The sequence below is a fragment of the Pongo pygmaeus genome, chromosome 16 (genome assembly GCF_028885625.2).
Source record: "Pongo pygmaeus isolate AG05252 chromosome 16, NHGRI_mPonPyg2-v2.0_pri, whole genome shotgun sequence".
In the NCBI taxonomy this organism is placed as follows: Eukaryota; Metazoa; Chordata; class Mammalia; order Primates; family Hominidae; genus Pongo; species Pongo pygmaeus.
Genome location: NC_072389.2, coordinates 44,787,517 through 44,811,317, shown reverse-complemented (window position 1 = coordinate 44,811,317; position 23,801 = coordinate 44,787,517). Strand labels below are relative to the sequence as shown.

The window sequence follows — 23,801 nt, the reverse complement described above, 5'->3', positions numbered from 1 at the left end:
GCCAGTGACCAACCAGGTTATCTTGCTTGAAAATTTAAGCAAAAGAATATAGAGAGCTAAAGGACATAGTTGTTGGTGGGTGTGATACTCTTACAGAGTCAGTTCATGCTACATAGGCAAGCTGAGGTTGTGAGAAAGCAGAAACCGTCAATAAGCAGAGAAAGCTGGTTTGCAGAGAAGAGGATGCATCAGGCAGGCAGTGAGTTAAGAGATGACATGGACCCAGAAAGACAGATGGGGCACATGACTTTGGTTCCTGGTGGCTTCTCAGCTCTAGACTCCGAAAGGCCAGTCTATACTCTTATTTCCTGCTTGTTGTCCATGAAATGACTTCTTTGATCTCACAGCAAACCTCAACCCTACCACCTCTTTTTTTGACATAAGGGTTTCTGTTCCTTATAGCCAAAAAACCTTGACTAAAATAGACTACTACTGAGGTGTTGCCAGCAGTGGTTGCAACAGAGAGCTATAAACTTATATCTTCGTCATTAAGCAAACGGTGGAAGGTTTTTTAGTTGCTTATTTGGAAGTAGAACTAGGTGTCATTAAAATCTGTGTACATCCGTATTCTCCTTGTTAATCATTTAGAACATTCTAGCTTTCCACCCTTTTTTCCCTTGTGATAATGGTATTGGTTTCATAGGGTGGGTCTTTAGGAATGCTGTTTGGGGGAAATAAAAAACACCCGAAGTAAGCTTACATCAAAGGACAAGATTGCTTCTGCTGGTTTATAATGGGGAGACTTTGTGATTATCTGCACCAGGGACATAATCTCGATTGCCTTGTCGACAAATCCATTGCCCAATTAACTGGAGACTTTTATGGCTGGGGAAACTCTGGATATATAGCATAGGAGGTGGGGCAGGGATGAGAATGAGGTAATCCACAGTCTGTGTTCCATCTCCAGCAATTACAAGTTGCATTCCTCATCAAATTTAGCTTCTACATCCAACCGGCATTTATCTGGGTGGAGATGTGTAAACAGTGGGCATCCTGGGAATGGAGCTGTGGCTGGGGTTTTTTTTTTTTAATGAGCTAAAGAGAGGGCACTATATATGTTTGCATAAAACATACACTGTGTACATTTGCATAAAACATGCATACAAAAGCTAATCTGGGTAATAAAGTCCCAAGTTAAGTAAACAGTTCTGCAGGGAGAGTTTCTGTATCTGATAGAATGGACAGAAAAATGAGCAGCCGTTGGGAAAAGGACACTTGCAGGGTGGCAGAGGGAGAACTCATTTACAGCGAGTGGCAGTGTAGCCACGTGGCTAGACACTTAGGTTCTGGACCCAGACTACCTGGATTCAAATTTCCAGTCCACCATTTAGAAGCTATATGACCTTGGAGAGGTTACTTAATTTCTTAGTGCTTCAGTTTCTTCATCTGCAACGTGGAAATAACAATAGTATCTACCTCATAGGTTTATTGCAAAGATTAAAGGAATCAATACATGTAATATGCCTAGAGCAGAGTCTAGTCTGCTTAGTGAATGCTACCTATTTATTATTATTCTGTAAGACATAACCTAGTGTGCCAACCAGATCAGCAGGATAGCAGAACTAAAACGGCATGTGTATTCTATTCCTTTCCTGATGAAAAATCCAATAGATTTACTCTTTTACTATGAAATGTGTGTGTATTGGCTGAAACAAGAAAGAAGATTCATAAAAGAGCTACTAAAATGAAGGTGGGAAGAGAGGGGCTTTCATATACAGAGTGAAAAGAGATTGGGTTCTGGCCTGGAAAAGTGAAGACTGAGATGCACTATGTTGAGTTTTATGAAGGATAGGAGTAGTATGAATAATAACTTGTTTATGGAATACTGGGAAATTAGAGCTGGCACGAAAGATGAATACTTTGAGGTGAATACTTGAACAGATGGTTACTTGACAGTGCCTGCACAGTAGGTGGTTCAGTTATGGTGCTTATTAGCTCAGAATTTTCCAGAGCAATCTGGAAAAAGGCTGTGGGTTAGATGGTTCCTTAACTATTGAGGACAGTTAGGGATGTTTGTGATGGAGCCCTAGCTTAGTTCAGTTCAGTATTTGTAAATAAATTATATTAATATAGTACCTTAAAAAACGGTTTAAGCACTCTAATCATTCAATTCTCATGATAGTCATTTACTGAGCTTTGACTGTGGGCAAGACTCTGCTGGGAATCAAAAGATGAGAAAGATGGGTCGTGTTGAAGTTTCCAATCTGTATTGCACCCAGAAGCACTATCATTAAATTAATTTGAGGGCTTCATGTATTTCATTTGCTTTTACTTATATATTGAGGCCAGAGAATTTTTAGTTATTTTATAAGAGTTCAGGATTGATATTGTGAAGGAGCTAAATAAATAAAAGTTCTCTTTTTGCTATTATTTTGTTTTCATAACTCTACCCAGGCTACACTCTAAAGTGAGTAGAAAAGTTTATTTTAAAATTTATTTTTATTTTTAGAGTAGTTGTTCATAAAAAGCAATTTTAGAGTTAGAATTTAATGTAGAGATTATCTTCTAAAGTTCCTCGTTTTACAGATAAAGGAGATGGGCCCCTGAGAACTCAGGTGACATGCTCAAGGCAGCAAAGCTTGGATGGAAGCCCAGGTTCTAGTCTTCTGTGTTTTCTCTCCTATCCAGCTGCTTCCCCCAGGAGGATCAGGGTAATTGTAGTCCAGCTTATTTCTGTGTACACACAAGCTGAAATGTGTAATGTTTTATCTCATAGTACCCAGAAGCAATTTACCATGAAGCCAGTGAAGATTCAGCTCAGGGCCTCTCACTTATAGGAGCTTTGGGGTGGGAAGAGGAAGCCAGGTTGCAATCAGCAAACATTTCTGTAAGCACGTCTGGTCAATGACCTAAAGAGATACTGTAAGAAATGGACTCAACCCTCCCCAAGACCCCAGTAATTTGTTGTAATCTTTTTCACATTCTAAAATAAAAGAAACTTGCTTTTGTACCTAATTTTGAATTTGTAATTTTGTTTTTTTTTTTTTTAAGAAATGCCCTTCTCTTGCTCCAAGATTATATAAATTCCTGGCTCCGTGAAACATGGGTCAGCTTCTGATGTCCAAACATACAATCACCTGGGAATTTCATTTAAATATTTTGAATTTGATTTCTAAGTGCATTTTTATTAAAAAATTTGGGCTGGGCATGGTGGCTCACGCCTGTAATCTTAACAATTTGGGAGGCCAAGGTGGGTGGATCACTTGAGGTCAGAAGTTCAAGACCAGCCTGACTAACATGGTAAAACCCTGTCTCCACTAAAAATACAAATATATATATATATATATTAGCCAGGTGTGGTGGTGTGTGCCTGTAATTCCAGCTACTGGGGAGGCTGAGACACGAGACTCGCTTGAACTCGGGAAGCAGAGGCTGCAGTGAGCCACCATTGCGCCACTGTACTCTAGCCTGGGCGACAGAGCAAGACTCCATGTCAAAAAAAAAAAAAAAGAATACATTTAAATTACTTTTATTTTTATATTTAATTTTAACTTTTGTTATAGTAATAAAGAAAAAATTGTGTTAAAATGTTTTAAATAAAAATGGCAGCCCCTTGCCTCAGCCTTCCCTACCCCTTGATATTTTCTCCAGTTAACTACTTTTAAATCTTTTATGTTTTTCCTAATTTTACCTCTATATTATTTATTAATAACTTACTTTCTTATAGTTTTAGACATTATATATTGGGTTGCTGTAATGGTAGGCAATAATTTAACTAATAAAGTGCAAACACCCCTTGTTTCTCCTCACATTTCCCCAAAATAGTTGTCACAATTTTTGCTTACCTTAGTCATCAGTATTTATATTATCATTGACTGTGTAAATATTATTCACAGCAGAAGCAATTATTAGCCTATGGCATCCTTTCTCATGTAACTTTTTGTTTGTCCTAGACTTCATAATTATCTTAGTTTCTTTTGTCTAATTTTCTATGTATATGTCACTGCTTTTCCTTTTTTTGTAAAACTTTTTGTTTTCCCCAGAGTTCATAATTGCTTTGATTTTCCTTTTGCTTCATTTTCTGTGTATTTAGCCAAATACATCATCAGAACTGCCAAACATCTATCATATTGATATTACTTTTGGAAATGGTCAAGCATATTGGATAATCTACCAATCCTCCCTCCTACCCTTTTTTCCCTAGAGACCTCCTCCTGCTCTAATATGACTGATTTTTTTTCTAGTGTCCAAAAATTTCATCATAATAAGGCTCTGATGAGGATGTTTGGTAAGGATGACACTCAGCGGGCTCTTTCTAAATCCTAGGGAATTGTCTACACATTATAAGTAATTTTACATAAGCAAAGTTTGAAAGTGTGTTTTAGGTATCTAATGTCGTAGAAGGACTTCCTTCATTTTCTACTTGACTAGGTTTCCATAGTAGGGTGAAGAGAATGCTCCTGATTCTGGATACAGATGGATAAAATACTGTATCTGGATTCCTGAAATGCCTAGTGACTAAAAGTAGAATTTGCTAATACATAATTCTAATCCTATTTCTTGACATATATATTAACCTTAGGGTCAGTCACCTGAATTTTGAATTCCAAATCTCAAATCCTATTTCTTGACATGTATATTAACCTTAGGGTCAGTCACATGAATTTTGAATTCCAAATAATTACTAAGAATATATTTCCAGACAATTTCTTATTATCCTCATACTCATAGTGACATTTGCCACTGTAAAAACTAGTTTTAATATAGGTAAGTTAAATATAATTTTAAACGATATTTTTTAAACATGGCACAAAATTGTTTTACATATTAGTATTTATTAGTTGCATTAGAAGCTTTACCTAATAGTGGAGAATTAACTATACTAGTATCAGTAATAGCTTTTTATTTCAGTACTTTACATATGCAGAATATTTAGTTATTTTTTACTGTGTACTTTCAGAGTAGGCCAATAACATTATTTTACTTTGCTGAAGTAGAAATTAAAGTCATTGAAATTCATGATTAAGTTTTCTTACGGGGACTTCTTGTTCTCAGATAATTCATCCCCCTGTGAAGGAGGATTAGTCTTTTCCTAGATAATCCACATGTAAACCATGGAAGACACTGATTTTTTGGGGAAGTAGACATTTTTTTTCAGTGTGTTTCACTATATTTTAATCTCATTCCTTTTTGAGATTGTTGAAACTCAAATGTCATGCTATTCAGCTGAAGTCTTGTAGAACATGGCTCTCTACTTTCATTTGATTTTTTAAAATTTATTTCCTGAGAATATTGCTGGAAGAAAAAAATGTTTTTAAATATTTAAGGTCTTGGTTGAAACACTTAGCCCTGGTAACCTTTACAAGCAGAGATTAAATATTCATGATCAAATCATTCTCCCCAAATGCACCGCCTCTGGAATGCCCCTGGCCTCTGCCTAGACCTGTAGCTTTGCAGCAACGACACATCGCAGGATGCACCACCCTTCACCCTTCCTTTTCTGTCTTCAGCAGTATTGTCCACTGACAGTTGTGGACAGACATGGGAGTGCTGAATCCCCAGGGGTAGGGGTAGTCTGCCTTGTATGCCAGTTTTTTTCCCAGTTAAGGAATTGGATGGTGGTGGGGTTCATGCTGAGGGATGGGTGGGGTCAGAGAAACACCAATCAAAGATTTTGCCAGGATTATGACATTTCCCCTACAGTTTTGGATACTTTACAATGAATTATTTTTCTATTTTTATGTGTTGTGTAAGGGGTTACTTGCATTTATATTGTATTACTGGATGCCTACCAAAAATAAATGTGTTTATTCAGTCAACTGACTATGTAAACTTTTGGTTTGTTTCATCAGTTAGAGTCCACATCACGTCTGTCTGAAGAACAGTTAAAGTGTCTTCTGGATGAATGCATACTTAAACAAAAATCCATCATTAAACTTTCTTCAGAAAGAAAAAATGAAGACATTGAGGACATAACACCTGTGTTCCCCCAGCTTTCCAGGTCCATCATCTCTAAATTGCTAAATGAATCAGAAACAAAGGTCCAGAAAACTGAGGTAGAAGATGCAGATATGCTTGAGAGTGCAGAATGTGAAGCTTCTAAAGGCTACTATCTCACTAAAGCCTCGACTGGACATAACATGTCAGAAGCTCTTGTCACTGAAGCAGAGAATGTGAAATGCCTTCAATTTTCCAAGGATGATATTATTAGTGACACAAAAGACTATTTTATGTCGAAGACTCTTGGCATTGGGAGACTGAAAAGGCCCTCCTTCTTGGATGATCCACTGTATGGTATGAGTGTGAGCCTTTCATCAGAAGACCAACATCTGAAACTCAGTTCTCCAGAGAATACAATAGCAGGTGAGGCTTGGTGAACATGTGTTTTGGTAAATAATTCTTAAAAGCACCTCAATATGAAGGTATTATGGTTTAAATTAGAGTCGGATAAGAAGGTATGTTTGTAAGTCACAGGTAGCGTCAATAAGAGCATGCAAACATAAAACCTATTTCCCAATGCTCTTATGAAATCAAAGTTGAGGTTAGTACTCTATGAAATATGTTATTCTTGATGGTAATTAATTGCGTCATCCAGAAAATAATGTTGGTTTCACAGGAAAAGAGAAATTAGTTTGAATGGAGAGAAATACTTTGAATAGATTTGCTTAGTATTTCAACTTCAAACTTTAGTATTTTCAAACTTTAGTGATGAAAATTTGTTCTAAGGAATGAATTTAAAATGTAAAACGCCATAATTCATTGTGGTTATATTAGTTTCTATATGCAAACCTCCTCTCCTGAGCCACTCCTATGTTCTCAGGTGTTTCGTCATGATCTAGTGTTTCATCTTGCAATGGTACCATGGTACAGGATACAACTATAACTAGTTTTCGACACAAACAAATATTCGATTATTTATGTTAGAAATCTGTGTAACAATTGGTGAGTCTATTTAAATAGATTCAACTTTTACCTCTATTGTAGATTACTCTAAAATATATTGGCTATTACATTTCTATCTATTAATCTATTCCTTGTTAAATCTATAATCCATTAACTCTGAACTGAGTCAGATTTCGGTTTTGACTTCCATTTCCTTAGTCACCCAGGTGCAAAATCTGAGTCATCACTGAATTACTTCGCTTTCTTGCTTCACTTCCAGTGTTCAGGTGTTGTTTGTTCTATTCCTTCGGTGTCTCTTATGCCCATCCCTTCCTTTCTTTTCCTACAACTTCAAATGGATGAGTGCCGTAACCCTTCTCCCAGAGACCTCCCTGCCTCAAGTCTCTCTTCTCCTCCTATCATTGTTGACAACCACTAAACGAATTTCCTTAAAGCACAGCTTTGATAACCACACTTCCTTCTATGGCTCTCCAATGCCTGTTGATCAAAATCAGAATTCCTTAACTTGCTGTTCAGTGTCTCCATGGTCTGACCTGAAGTTCTTTTCCTAATCAATCTCTAAGTAGTCACCTAAATGTTATTCAGTGTATAGCTAATCTGGTCTAATGATTTCCGGTGATTTCCTAGCCTCTGCTGTTGTTCAGGCCCTCTTCTTCCCAGAAATGTTCAGGTATCCCTTCAATGATAGTTGAATTCCAACCTTATCCTCTCTGATTGTAGCCTTCTTTGGTCCCTTCTGTTAAGTTTTCTGTCTTCTGTGAATGTCTAAGCACTTTGGTTTCCTGTAGGATCACATACACACTCACCTTCTCTTCCTTAAAACTGCATAACGTTTTTAAATCAGAGAGTCTATCTTGCAATTCATTGTTCCATTTTCCATGGTGTCTAAAGTGCTGCCTTAAGCCAAGTGCCTGTTTAATAAATAAAAGAATTTCAATGTATAACCAGCTTTAGAATAAAACACTGCAAATATGGTTCACATTTATTCTTTACATTACCAATGAAAGTAGATAATGTTGCATAGGAATTATGTAAGTCACACATTCTATATAAAGATTTGGATTTTTTGTTTCTTACATGAAATTTTGCAAGCTGTAATTTTTAAATTAGTATTTTTTAAATTGGCATCATAATTATATACATTTGTGGGGTAAAGTATGATGATTTGATGTATGTATGCAATGTGAGATGAGTAAATCAAGCTGATTTACATATCTATCACCTCACTTACAATTTTTTTGTGGTAAGACACTTGAAATTTACTCTTAGTTATTTTGAAACATACAATATGTGGTTAATGACTGTAGTTACCCTGCTGTGCAATTCACCTCAAAATTTATTCTTCCTAAGTGAAACTTGGTACCCTTTAGCCAACAACTCTCCATTCCCTTTTTCTCCCTCTTCATCCCCCAGCCACTGGTAACTTCCATACTACCCTCCACTTCCGTGAGCTTGACATTTTTTTTTTTTTTGTATTTTTAGTAGAGATGGAGTTTCACTGTGTTAGCCAGGATGGTCTTGATTTCCTCACCTCGTGATCCACCCACCTCGGCCTCCCAGAGTGCTGGGACTACAGGCGTGAGCCACCACACCCGGCCTATGAGTTTGACTTTTTAAGATTCTGCATATAAGTGAGATCATGCAGTGTTTGTCCTTCTGTGCTTGGCATAGTGTCTTCCAGGCTCATCGATGTTGTCACAAATGAAAGAATCTTTTTTTTTGGTAAGGCTAAATATTATTCCATTGTGTTTATATACCACATTTTCTTTATCCATTCATCCGTTCATGGACACTTAGGTTGATTCCATATCTTGGCTATTGTGAGTAATGCTGCAATGAATATGAAAGTGCAGGTATTTCTCTGACATATTGATTTCAGTTCCTTTGGACATATACCCAGCAGTGGGATTATTAGATCATATGATAGTCCTATTTTTAGTTTTTTGAGGAGCCTCCAACAGTTTTCCATGATGGCTGTACTAATTACATTTCTCCCAACAGTGTCCGGGGTTCCTTTTTGTCCACAGCTTTGCCAAAACGAATCTTTTGGCCCGGCGTGGTGGCTCACACCTGTAATCCCAGCACTTTGGGAGGCCGAGGTGGGCAGATCACGAGGTCAGGAGATCGAGACCATCCTGGCTAACATGGTGAAACCTCATCTCTACTAAAAATACAAAAAATCAGCTGGGAGTAGTGGTGGGCGCCTGTAGTCCCAGCTACTCGGGAGGCTGAGGCAGGAGAATGGCATGAATGCGGGAGGTGGAGCTTGCAGTGAGCCGAGATCACCCCACTGCACTCTAGCCTGGGCGACAGAGTGAGACTCTGTCTCAAAAAAAAAAAAACAACAAAAACAAAAACAAAAAACTTATCTTTCATCTTTTTTTTTTTTTTTTTTGGGACAGAGTCTCTCTCTGTTGCCCAGGCTGTAGTGCAGTGTGCAGTGGCGCCACCCTGGCTCACTGCAACCTCTGCCTCCCAGGTTCAAGTGATTCTCCTGCCTCACCCTCCTGAGTAGCTGGGATTACTGGCATATGCCACCATGATTGGCTAATTTTTATATTTTTATTAGAGACAGGGTCTCACCATGTTGGTCAACCTCGTCTTGAACTCCTGACCTCAAATGACACCCTCCTCAGCCTCCCAAAGTACTGGGATTACAGGCGTGAGCTACCACACCCAGTCTCTTTCATCTTTTGATAATAGCTGTTATAACAGGTGTGATGTAGCATCTCATTTTGATTTTAATTTATATTTTCTTAATGATTAGTGATGCTAAGTATTTTTTCATGAACCTGTTGGCCATTTTTATGTCTTTTGGGAAATGTCTGTTCAGGTCTTTTGCCTATTTTTAAATTTTTTTTTTTGATATTGAGTTGTTTGATTTCCTTATATATTTTGGATATTAACCCCTTATCAGATGTGCAGTTTGAAAATGTTTTCTCCTACTTCACAGATTGTCTCTTTACTTTGTTTATTGTTTTCTTTGCTGTGCAGACACTTTTTGGTTTGATATAATCCCATTTGTCTATTTTTGCCTGTGCCTTCAAGGTCATATTAAAAAAAAATCACTGCTCAGACCAATGTCATGGAGCATTTCTGCTATGTCTTATTCTAGTAGTTTTACAGCTTTGGGTCTTATATTTGTGTCTTTAATCCATTTTGAGTTGATTTTTATACATGGAGTGAGATAAGGATCAAATTTTATTATTCTGCATATGGATATTCAGTTTTCCCAACACGTTTCCCCATTGTGCATTCTTGGCATCTTTGTCAAAAATCAATTGACCATAAATGCATGAGTTTATTTCTGGGCTTTCTGTCCTGTTCTGTTGATTGAAATATCTGTTTTTATGCCAGTAACATGTTGTTGCAATTATAATTGTGTTATACTTTGAAATCAGGGAGTGTGATACCTCCAGCTTTGTTCTTTTTGCTCGAGATTGCTTTAGCTATTCAGGGTCTATTATGGTTCCATACAGATTTAAGGATTGTTTCTTTTATATTTTTGTGAAAATGGCATTGGATTTTTGATAGGAATTGCATTAAATCTATAGATGACTTTGGATAGTGTGAACATTTTAACCATTAATTCTTTCAATCCATGAATATGGTACATCTTCTTTTTCTTTTTTTTGAGATGGAGGCTTGCCCTGTCATCCAGGCTGGAGTGCAATGGCATGATCTTGGCTCACTGCAACCTCTGCCTCACAGGTTCAAGCGATTCTCCTGCCTCAGCCTCCTGAGTAGCCAAAATTACAGGTGCGTGCCACCATGCCTGGCTAATTTTTTTCTGTCTTTAGTGGAGGTGAGATTTCACCATGTGGGCCAGGCTGGGAACATGGGACATCTTTTAATTGATTTGCTTTTTCTTCACTTTCTTTCATCAGTGTTCTATAGTTGTCAATATATAGTTCTTTCACCTCCTTGGTTAATTTTTTTATTAGAGACAATTGTTAATGGGATTGTTTTCTTAATTTCCTATTTGGATAGTTTGTTGTTAATGTATAGAAATGCTCCTGATTTTTGTATGTTGATTTGATATCCTGTAACTTTACTGATTTTTTTTGGTCACTTCTGACAATTTTTTGGTGGAGTCTTTAGTGTTTTCTGTATACAAGATCATGTCATCAGCAAAGAGAGATAATTTCATTTCTTCATTTCCTATTAGGATGCCTTTTATTTGTTTTTCTTGCCTAACTCTGGCCAGGACATTAAGTATTATGTTGAAAAAAAGTAGTGAGAGTGGGCATCCTTGTGGAAAAGTTTTCCACTTTTCACTGTTGAGTATGATGTTAGTTACAGATTTATCTTATATGGTCTTTATTATGTACTTTACCTCTATACCTAATCTGTTGAGAATTTTTATCATGAAATGGTGTTGAATTTTGTCGAATGCTTTTTCTGCATCTATTGAGATTATCATATGGTTTTTATCCTTCATATTATTAATGTGGTATATCCCACTTATTAATTTGCATATGTTGAACCATCCTTGCATACCAGGGATAAAGCCCACTTCATCATGTGAATGATTTTTTTAATTGCTTTTGAATTCGGTTTGCTAGTACTTTGTTAAGGATTTTCACATCTGTGTTTATCAGGGATATTGGCCTGTAATTTTTTTTTTCTTGTAGTGTTCTTGTCTGGCTTTGGTATCTGGGTAATGCTGGCCTTGTAAAATGAGTTCAGAAGCCTTTCTTCCACTTCAATTTTTTGGAAGAGTTTGAGAAGCACTGGTATTAGTTCTTCTTTAAATGTTTGGTAGAATTCAGTAGCGAAGCCATCTGGCCCTGGGCCTTTTTTGATAGGAGGCTTTTTATTACTGAGTCAACCTCCTTGCTCATTAGTGGTCTGTTCAGATTTTCTGTTTCTTTATGATTCAGTCTTGGTAGGATGTATGTGTCTAGGAATCTGTTCACGTCTAGGTTATCTAATAAAATATCTAGGTTATTATATGGCATATAATTTTACATAGTAGTTTCCAATTACCCTTTGTATTTCTTTGGTATCAGTTGTAATGTCTCCTCTTTCATTTCATTTTTGTTTTGTTTTAAATAAGCAGAAGTTTTTAGCTTTAAGACTTTAAAAAGTATTTGTTATTGCTTTCTAATAGCACAACAAATGTAAATTTCTTGAAGGATATTTGAAACATACAGAAAAGTGTAGAAAATAAAATCGTTGTCCAGACCTATTCATTGTTAATATTAACATTCATCTTTTTTCTAGTTGTATATTTTAAATTGTCCTCATATTCTTCTTATAATATATTCTGCTATTTTTTCTTTTATATTTTGAGCATTCTGTTATTAAATATTCTTCTAAATCATTCATTATAATGGCTGCAATGTATCCTATTGATGTATCATAATTTAAGCATTTCTTTATTTTTGGTCATTTATATTAAGACTTTTTGTATAAGCTAAAACTATCATGAGACAAAAATATGGTCATGATCATTATCTTCCCATTACATGGTGATGTGATGAGTTCAGAGGATTTTATTTATTTGAGTTTTCTTTCTTTCTTTTCCTAGTTAGTCTAGCTAAGGGTTTGTCAATTTTGTTTATCTTTTCAAAAAGCCAACTCTTAGTTTTGTTGATTTTTTCTATTGTTTCTAGTCTCTATTTCATTTATTTTGGCTCTAATGTTTGTTATTTTCTTTCTTCTGCTAACTTTGGACTTAGTTGCTTCTTTTTCTAGTTTTTTGAGGTTTAACATTAGATTGTTTGAGATTTTTTCTGTGATAATAGGCATTTATTGTTATATATTTCCCACTTAGAACTGCTCTTGTCAGCATCCCATTAGTTTTGATATGTTGTGTTTCCATTTTTGTTTGTCTCAAAATATAGTTTGATTTCCTTTTTCCCCCCTCTGACCTATTGTTGGTTTAGGAGCATGTTGTTTAATTTCTACATATTTGTGAATTTTCCAAGATTTCTTGTTATAGATTTCTAGTTTCATGCCACTGTGATCAGAAAAGATACTTGATATGATTAAAATCCTCTTAAGTTCATTAAGACTTGTTTTGTGGCCTATCCTGGAGAATGTCCCATGTGTTCTTGAGAAGAATGTGTATTTTCTTGCTGTAGGATGTGATGTTTTGTATACGAATGTGAGGTCCATTTGATTTAAAGTGTAATTCAAGTCCAATGTTTTCTTATTGATTTTCTGTCTAGATGATCTGTTCATCATTGAAAGTGGGGTATTGAGGTCCCCTACTCTTATACTATTGCAGTCTATCTCTCAGATCATGTAATAATTGCTTTATATATTTAGGTGTTCCAATGTTGGGTGTGTATATGTTTACAATTATGCCCTCTTAATGAAATGATCCCTTTATCATTATATAATGACCTTCTTTGTCTCTTTGTGTAGCTTTTGACTTAAAGTCTTTTTTGTCTGATATAAGTATAGCTAACCCCTGCTCTCTTTTGGTTTTCATTTGCATGGAGTAACTTTTCTATCCCTTCACTTTGTCTATGTATTTTCTTACTAGTAAAGTGATCTCATAGATAGCATAGAGTTGGCCTTTTATTATTATTTTTTAAACCCATTCAGCCACTCTATGTGTTTTGACTGGTGACTTTAATCCATTTACATTCAAGGTAATTGCTGATAGGTAAGGACTTGCTACTGCCATTTTGTAATTTGTTTCTTGTTGTTTTGTAGATCTGTTGTTTCTTTCTTCCTCTCTTGCTACTTTCCTTTGTGGTTTGATAATTTTCTGTGACGGTATGCTTTGAATCTTTTCCTTTTATATTTTGTGCAACTATTACAGGTTTTTGTTTGTGTTTACCATCAGGTTTATATAAAACATCTTGTACAGGCTGGGCATGGTTGTGCATACCTGTAGTCCTATCTACTTGGAAGGATGAAGTGGGAGGATCACTTCAGCCCAGGAGTTTGGGCCCTGACTGGGCAATATAGCAAGACTCCATCTCTTTAAAAAATTAAAAAAAAAACAACAAAAAATCTTATTATAACAGGCTATTTTAAGCTGATAACTTTTATCGCATATAAAATCTCAATACTTTAACTCCCTCCCCACCGACATCTTTTATGATTTAGATGTAAATTTTACATCTTTTTGTAATTTGGATTCCTTTAACAATTTATTATATCTGCATTTGTTTTTAATAGTTTTGTTTTTTAACTCTCATAATACAGAGAAAATTCCTTTACACATCATCCTTACATTATTATTCTGAATATGACTATGTCTTACTTACACCATTTAGTGCTTTTTGCTTTTATAAGTTTTATGTATCAATTAGGAGCCTTTTATTTCAGCTTAGCTCCCTTTAGCATTTCCTGTAAGGCAGGCCTAGTGGTGATAAACTTACTTAGTTTTTGTTTGTTTGGGAAAGTTTTTATTTATCCCTTATTTCTGAGGAATAGCTTTGCTGAGTTAAGTATTCTTGGTTGATAGTTTTGTTTTTCCTCTGCACTTTGATTATATTATCCCACCGTTTTATGGCTTGCAGGGATTCTGCTGAGAAATCTGCTGATTGCTGTTTTGGGACTCCCTTGAATGTGATACGTTCCTGATCTCTTACTGCTTTCAGGATTCTTTGTCTTTGTTTTATTTTTATTTTTATTTTATTTTAAGGCAGAGTCTTGCTCTGTTGCCCAGGCTGGAGTGCAGTGGCATGATCTTGACTCACTGCAGCCTCTGCCTCCTGGGTTCAAGCGATTCTTCTGCCTCAGCCCCCTGAGTAGCTGAGACTACAGGCACGCACCACCATGCCCAGCAAATTTTTGTATTTTTAGTAGAGACGGAGTTTCACCATATTGGCCAGGCTGGTCTTGAACTCCTGACCTCGTAATCTGCCCGCCTTGACCTCCCAAAGTGCTGGGATTACAGGCGTGAGCCACCGTGCCCAGCTGTCTTTGTTTTTTAATAGTTTGATTATGATTTGTCTTGGTGCACTCATCTTTGGCTTGAATTTAATTGGAGATCTCTGAGCTTTCTGTACCTGGATGTTGTCATATTTCCACAAATTTTGGAAACTTTCAGCCATATTTTCTTAAATATATTTTCTGGGCCTTTTTCTTTATCATATCTTTCTTAGAATTTTATTATAAGAAAGTTAGTTCTTTTGATGGTGTCCCATAATTTATGTAGGCTTTCTTCATTCTTTTTTCATAGCTCTCCATTTTTTTTCAGGGTCCATTATTGGGGCTTTATTAGTTTCTTTTTGTTGTGTCACATTTCCCTGATTCTTTCTAAACCTTGATGTCTACACATTTGAGGAAATGGCCACCTCTTTTGGCCTTGAAGGTTTTCTTTCACAGTGGTAAACCTTCACTAGTTAGTTTAGCATTTGATTATGGATGGGCCAGCTGGTAACAACCCCAGACAGGTACACCTTGCTGTTGGGTTGCTGTTGGGCCAGCCTGCTGCCTGTGCTTTGAGGTCAAGTGGAACTGCTGGCTGTGCTCTGTGGTCTGATGAGACAGATCACTAGCTGGACTCCACGGTAAGGTGGAGCTACTGGCTGGGCTCTGTAATAGCCTCTGATTGCACAGGGTTGCATGTTGTTTTCCCTGGCTGGGAAGTACTGCTGTTTTTAATCTGTAGCTGGGCAGGGCTGTGTGCTGGGCTCAAAGACTGGGCAAGGTTTCTGCGGTTGTGCTCAGCTGTTCAGGATGGGCCAGGCTATGGTCTAGAGAAGTGCATGGATGCAGGCTTCCTTCAGGGAAGCCTTAAGGAAAGCACTGAGGCTTTGTGGGGTCACCAGGCAGCTGCTGGGGTTGGGTGGGGCCAGGTACTTTTCTTCATAGATATTCATTCATTGACCTGCACTTGCTTCCCAGCCTGGGAAGCCTTAAGCAGGACATGAAGGCTTGGTAGGGTTAGGCTAGTTGGCTGCTGGGGTTGGGTGGGGCCAGTTGCTACCCTCCTTAGGTAATCACTGACCTGCCCTTGCTGCCTGGCCTGGGGAAGGCTTAAGGAGAGCACCAGAGCTAGGTGGGGAAGCTGGCTAGGGAATGAAGCCTGGCAGATCAGTTCACTGTACTTCCTGCAGGACAATGCTAATGCTGTTGGCCAGTTTCTCTGGTGGAGGGCCTCCATTGGCTAGAATGCAGAGCCACTGCAAGATCCATGTGCTCGTTTCTGTGAGTCTCACTTTTGTTCTTTGTTTCTGGCTGATCCTAGGTGGTCTAGCCCTGCCTGTACTCCCAGTGTTTCCCAGGAGATAATAATGAGTGGGCTTCCTGCTCAGGGTCCCAGAATGTTGGGGAAGCTGAATGTTTGCCTCTAACTCTCTTTTCCCACTGTAGAAACTGTGGGCCCAGGGGGATCTTCTGTGTGTGGTGCTGTGCTGGCTTGAGGTGTGGCAGGGTTTGGGGGAGTGCTGATGTGGTCAAAGTGAAACCATTCCTCTGTTCCGCTTACCCCTTGAATGAGGCTTTTTTTCAGTTATGTGGTCCAAGGGGGTGTCTCAGCCTTTCACGTTCAAGGAGTTCAGGAGTATTAATGAAGATATTTTTGTCTGTAAATAGTTGTTGGTTGGATTTTTGTTGGGGGTATGGGAGCTGAGCAACTCCCATTCTGCCATCTTGCTGACTAGAACTTCCAGCTATAATGTTTTTATTTAGCAGCAGAGTTCACTTACAAATGCAATTCAGTTAGATGGGTGTGGTTTGCTTTCTCCACACCAAATATCTTCATTTAATAAATGAACTGTGAAAACTTTGTTCTACTCTGAAATTGCAGTATATTGTCCTTCCTTTTGGATAAAGGGTTTTTATTAGAGAGAAAGTATCTGAATCTCCTCTGACTTCTGAAATCAAACTTACAAAATTGGATGCAATGATTTCTTGTGTATGGGATCTCATTCCCATGGAGTCCATATGTATGGGGGTTTAGAAAAGTAATTTGCTAAGATATGACTTTATTTTTATGTGAACATGAGTCACACGGATGCATATCTGTCACTGGGTAGAGCATGACAAAATGGAATGAACTGGAACTTAATGTGACTTAATGGAAAGAAGCTATGGAGACATAGAACATGGCTATGATTATACCAGATAATTTTAATATGCAATTATAACAATTAACCCTGTGAGTATGATTAAGATGTCATAGGTGTGAATATGTGAACCATATTTTACTTTCTGTTTATTATATAATAAGCTCTAAGGAATAGGCCCTACATTATTACTTTGAGCATGTTAGAATATCTGAAGTTGGAGTTTTACTAACCTCATTATTTATAATTATTAAAATAACTTGCTGATCAATTTTATTCTAAAATACTAAATTGTACATTATGTGCTTTCTACAAAAGTGTGCATCAAAACTGAATGCTGTGTCAGTTTTCTTGACAAAAAGCCCTTTGAAGACATAACTAATGAGGAGTTGCTGCGTGTTTGGCTGTTACATTTCTGCTCTACCTCTTTCTCAGGAAATAGATACACAAGAGTGTGATTCCGATTAGATTTCTGGAAGCAGACAGGAAGAAAATAAGAAAAGCCATTTATTGTTTTCTCTTTCAATAGCAAGTATTACTGGTACGTAGTTGTCTTTTCCTTGATGTGCTGAGGTCTGTTCCAACTATTTCAATTCTGCTTCTAAAAGGCAGAGTCAGATAAGGCTTCAAAACAAGAACCAAACTCAGTGACCTTGAAGACCAATTTAAATGGTGGTATTGAAAGATAAGGATTTGCCTATCAGTTGTATTAAAAATTTTCAATGTGAAACACATTATCAATGTTTGCGCTTTAAGTTTCATGGTAACCATTATTATTTGAATTTTTGAATACACGGTTCAGTAAATTCAGCATTGTACTCACTAGTTACTGGGATTTTACGGGACAAATAAATATTCCTCTTCTCTTCCCCACCCAGGTCAGAACCAATTGAGAGAGAGATAGATTCTGACAAATGGAGATCAAGGAGGTTCGCTTTATTGCTAATGAAATGTAGAGGATTGTCATGATCCGGGTGGGCAGCCAGACAGGCTTCTAATGCTATGCCTTTAAAATAAACATACCCACCCAGTCACTGGCAGAGATGGAAAACCTCAGGCATCATCTGTGGAGACCTGTCCATGTAAAACCAATAGGGTGGAGGAGCAAAGCATGGAGCCTTGGGGAGCAGGGTCAAGTGGGAGTTGGGTGCTGACTCCTGAGGAGGCAGGGGTTGAGCTGAGCATGCCATTTCATCTCCCAAACTTAGCTTCCCACGGACAGTGTGGAGGGTGTGAAGTGAGGCCAGGATGCTTCCACTGCAAGTTCCTCCTTGTGGGAGCATGAGGAGAGTGGGGATTAAGTGTTGTCAGGTCACACTTAACCTCAGAGACAATCCTGAATGTACTGGCACTTCCGAAGCAAAAAGCATCAGGTCTGTGAGTTAGTCTAGTATTTAATCAAATTATCTAATACTGAGTTGCTTTCTAGGTAATCAAAGCAAAAGCCAGCTATGCTTGTATAGTATTCTCCCTTCCTACTAAGCGTCTGAGCTACTTATTAACAGAAATTCATAAAATAAAGATGAACATGGTATTAACAAATAACAAACATAGTAAAATAGGGCAAAAACGGACACAAAATCAGTTGTGCAGTAAAAAACGGGGACAGAACTGCACTAATTCTTTAAGAAAAACAAAGTGGAATTTCTCGTTGGACCTATTGAGTGAACAGTATTCTTGAAAAATTGTATAATTTAGCAGGGAGGAAAGGATAGGGAGTTATTGGTTAAAGGATACAAAATTATAGCTATATAGGAGGAATAAGTTCTAATATTCTGTAGCACTGTAGGGTGACCATAGTCAACAATAATATATATTTTCAGATAGCTAGAAGAGAGGATTTTGAATGTTCTTAACACAGAGAATTGATAAATGAGGTGATGGGTATGCAATTTACCTGATTTGACCACTAGACATTGTATGTATTAAAATATCACTGTGTATCCCATAGATATGTACAATTATGTGTCAGTTTAAAAGCCTATAGTAAATGCAACAAGAGTCATGTAAGTTTTGTTTTCTTTTTAAAATAATACCTCTAAATGAAAACTATAGTGGCCAACTGTCTTGGATTGCTCAGAAGTGTCCTGTTTTTACCATTTAATGTCCCATGTCCCAGGAAATCCTCAGTCTCTAGCAAACTGGATTGGTTGGTCACTCTAAATGGAAACTGTGAACATAAAACCAAAGAGCAGATTAGTTACTCAAAGGACCAAATTAAGGGAGTCCAAGTAAGTAGCAGAATCCCAGGCTAGAACCTAGATTAGCAGAGGGAGGGTGGCCAACCACCCACCAGTGGGAAGTGGCCTAGTGGTTAGAAACATGGGTTCTGGGTAGGGAAGACCTGGTTTTGAATCCTTGCTCTGCTGCTAGATGGAGATCTTAGGTCAGTTAGTTAATTTCTCTCTCTCTCCTCTACACCTTGGTTTCCTTATCTATCATATAAGATCGCTTAATACCCTGTACGGTTGTAATGAGGATCAAATGAGAACATTCACATAAAATGATTACCTCTGTGACTGGACTTGGTTGGCGTACATGGCATTTAACATTGAACGTTGTCAGGAGATTTTTCCGTAAAAGGCTAGATTTCTGACATTTCTGACAAATCAGCAAGTTCTACTACCACCCACGGGAGCTGAGTAGCAGATGCTCCCCTTAGAAGGTGTGTATATTCTCCAGGAGGACACAGCCCCCACCTAGCCCTCTCTACTTCATGGGCTTGGTCCTTTGGAGACATTGAATTTCCATTCCATGTTGTAAGTCTCCTCTGCTTATAGTGCAGTCCAACCACTGGGAGCTTGTTAGAAATGCAGGGTCCCTAAGGGCCCACCCACAACCTAAGGCATGAGAATTTTCATTTTAATAAGTTCCCTGGTGATATTTCCCGGCAATAAAGTTTGAGAAGCACTGTTACAAACCACAGAGCATTATTCCTAACCACAGTGAGTATCAAGATGATCCGGGGAGTTTTTTGCTTGTTTGTTTTCTAGCTGTGTCCAAGGACCTATCCAGACTTGCTGAAATCAGAGTTCCTGGGATGGAATGTCCAGGCTGCTAAATTAATGCTAGGGACAGGATTTCACTGTGAACACTTGAGAACTATAGATTTCAGTTTAGATGAAAGAAAACTAATTGTGTTATCTTATTGGGATCCTCAGATAAAAAAAAAGTTCTACTAATAATGATGACTATATAATCTGAATATACTTGAGGTTGAAATTTTGCCCATTGATTGTAACTTGCTGGATGAGGCCTGGTTGCCGGCAGATTGACTTTTAGTAAGGGTGTTGCAGTGTTTTGAAGGGGGTATTTGTTGGTATATGTCCTTAGTCATACCACCTGAACAGTTTCAAGGGAACTAGATTGTTTCAGAAAATTTTCTTTGTTATAGTATAGTCTTACTGGTTTGCAGGAGAGCGGTGACCCTATTAGCTGATCTTTTCCATTAAAAATATTTTGGCTGCTCTTAGGGAAGTCCTTAACTCATCATTGCCTTAATAGTTTTCTGTTTGTCTCAAACAGGGTGTGCCTTCAGACCTCATAGTTACTATTTGTTAAATTACTTTTCCAAGGCTACACATTGCTTCTTCAATGCCCTTAGTGACTTAACCTCCCTTTGTCTAGTCAAACCAACCCTCTTCCAGAGTTTATTTGGCCAAAATATCAGAGATGCCATATTAGAAATTTCTAATGTTAATTCATTTTTTAATATAAAACCTTAGTGTATAGTAGGTTTATATTTGATTAATTTACATCTTCAATTTACTTTCAACTAATTTGCTTTAATTCTTCTTAAGGTAGACTTTTCATATAAATATTTGCTATTGATCATTTTCTCTATCATTTTGTTTAGCAGTATAAAATGAACAAAGGCATGCTTGAGAGTTTTGATATTTAATTGTAATGTCCTTATCACATTATCAATTATTGGAAACTTCTGATTCTGTTGCTTCATTCAAATTGGGTAAAGTAAAAAGTTACTGAAGATCTGCTATTGTGACTGTAAACTAGGTCTATGGACTAGTTGTGTCAGCATCAGCTGGAAGCTTGTTAGAAATGTAGAGTCTCAGCTGGGCACTGTGGCTCATGCCTGTAATCCCAGCACTTTGGGAGGCCCAGGCGGGCAGATCACCAGAGGTTGGGAGTTTGAGACCAGCCTGACCAACATGGAGAAACCCCGTCTGTACTAAAAATACAAAATTAGCTGGGTATGATGGCGCATGCCTGTAATCCCAGCTACTCGGGAGGCTGAGACAGGAGGATCGCTTGAACTCGGGAGGTGGAGGTTGCGGTGAACTGAGATCATGACATGGCACTCCAGCCTGGGCAACAACAACAACAAAAAGAAATGTAGAGTCCCAGGCCCACTGCAGACCTACTGAATCAGAGCCTGAAGTTTAAGATACCCCCCAGGTGATTTGTGTGCATGTTAAAGAGTGAGAAGCTCCAGACTAAATGGTTTACTACTTACTTCTACTTTAGGAGTATCAAAAATAGATGGTGGTAGTGAAAATAATGTACAGAAAGTATCTTTTTTCCCATCTGCTGAATCTCTGCTTTTTTCTTCTTAAATTTCTTTTTAATGAAGATACTGCTGCGTCCACATTGTCTTGTGATGTCTCCAGCCATCCATCTTGTCATTCTTTTGGGCAACCTTCCTCTTAGAGCAAGCATGCCCTGGGACCCTCCCTTGAGTTCTCTACTCTTTCCTTGTTAATATTTTATTTGGAGACACATATAACCAGTATGGAACTATCTATGCTTTGCATACTTTTGATTGCCCAGTCTCTCTGCTTCCATCTGCCTTGAGCCGGCCTGGCATTTAAGCTATGCTGAGTCTGTTCCTTAGCCGGTGCTGCCTCTTACCTCTGGCTGCATGTTAGAATCACCTGGTGAGATTTAAAACAGATTAGCAGCTTGGTTCCATCCCAGATGAATTAAATCAATTTCTAGGGGTGGGTTCTGGCAGCAGTCATTTAATTCAGTTTCTGAGAACAGGGTCTGGGTGATTCTGCTGTGCAGCCATGCTTTAAAACCCCAGGGCTCCATGCTATTCATTCATCATCCATCTGCCATCCATTCATTCATCGATTTACCCCACAAGCATTTCATGAGATTCTATTGTGTATTAGATGCTTTTCTAAGTTCCAAGAGTTTTTCAGCCTCAGCACTGTTAGCATTTTGAGCTGGACATTTGAAGGGCTGTGTTGTGCATTGTAGGGTGTTTAATGGAATCCCCTGGCTTTTACTCACTTGATGTCAGTAGTGTCCTCTGCAGTTATGACAGACAAACATGTCTCCAGACATTGCAAAAAATGTTCTTTGGGGGCAAAATTTCCCCAGTTGAGGACCGTTGTTCTAGGTCTATTGATGAAAAATTTTATTACTCGATCTAGGTCTATTGATGAAAATTTTTAAGTGCCTAAAGACAGACACTTAAAACAGATAATTACAGTAGGGTGGGACAAACATAGTAAGAGCTTCAGGACAAAGTACATAGACAACACTACAGAGGGATGGGAGGTGGCATTTAAGTTGCGCCTTCAAGGATGAATGGTTATTCGCTGGGTGGGCAAAAAGAACACTCCATAGTGAGAGAATAGCACTTACGAAGGCGTGGAATTATGTCCCATCATCTCCCACCTCATGCATGGGGTATTGTGATCCACTTTTCATTCATCCCACCTCCCTCTACATCCTGTTTAATATTTCTTCTCCATGTGTTGACAGTACCACTACATTTATCACTTTGCTCTGAAACTGCAAGTCATCTGCCCTTCATTACAAGGTTGAGTCTTTTTTTAATAAGAGCTTTATTGAGATATAATTCATATATTTGTATTAGTTTCCTATGGTTGTCATAACAAATTACCGTGACAGAAATTTATTCTCTCACAGTTTTGGAGGCCAGAAGTTTGAAATCAAGGTGTCACCAAGGCCACACGCCACCTGGAGGCCCTAGGAGAGAATGCTAGAACGCTTCCATGCTTCTTCCAGCTTCTCCTGGCTATGGGCATTGCTGGCTTTGTGGCCACGTCACTCCAGTCTCTGCCTCTGTCTTCACATTGCCTCCCTCCATCTGTGTGTGTTCATCTCCCTCTGTCTTTTTTGTATAACAACACGTCTTATTGAATATAGGGCCCACCCAGAGAATCCAGGATGATCTTCTTATCTCAAGATGCTTAATTTAATTGCATCTAGAAAGACCCCTTTCACAGGTTGCAGGGATGAGGATGTGAGTTTTGGGGAGCCACTGTTCACCAGCTTCCTACAATTTACCCCATTAAAAGTGTGCAGTTCAATGGTTTGCAGTATATTTACAGAGTTGTACCTCCATCACCACTATGAATTTTTTATTTTTTCCACCCCCCACAATGCAACATTATGGGTATTAGTAATCACTTCCCATTTTTCCCCAACCCCAGCCCTAGGCAATCACCAGTCTTTCTGTCTCTGTGAATTTGCCTAGTCTGAACATTTCATATAAATGGAATCATACGGCATATGGCCTTTTGTGACTGGCTTCTTACATTATGTCTTCAAGATTCATCCATGTTGTAGCATGTATCCATACTCCACTCTTTTCTATTGTTGAATAAGTCTCAATTATATGGATATATCACAATTTGCTTATCCATTCATCATTTGATGGACATTTGGGTTGTTTCCACTTTTTGGCTATTACATATAATGTTGATATGAAGGCTTGTGTACAAGTTTTTGTATGGGTGTATTCTTTCATTTCTCTTGGTCATATACCTAGAAGTGGAATTGCCAGGTCTATGGTAACCTTCTCAGGAACTGCCAGACTGTTTCTAAAGCTACTGCACCATTTTCCATTCCTGCCAGTCGTGCATGAAGGTTCCAGTTTCTCCTGTTTCTCTTTGTCTTTTTAAAATTTAGTTCTATTGTCAATTCTGCATTTTCTGATAACCTTCTTACCGAGGGTAGAAAAATATTTCCATTCCATTTCTA

The 23,801-nt window shown here is 38.0% G+C and overlaps 1 protein-coding gene across 1 annotated transcript in view; it reads left to right on the top strand.

Moving 5' to 3' along the window:
• The window catches only part of FSIP1 (fibrous sheath interacting protein 1), a 191,422-nt gene that overhangs the window by 162,156 nt on the left and 5,465 nt on the right, over nucleotides 1-23,801 (top strand). Inside the window, exon 12 of the mRNA XM_054450788.2 lies at nucleotides 5,793-6,303. Coding sequence (XP_054306763.1) covers nucleotides 5,793-6,303 — 511 coding nt within the window. The remainder of the gene's footprint in view (nucleotides 1-5,792; nucleotides 6,304-23,801) is intronic.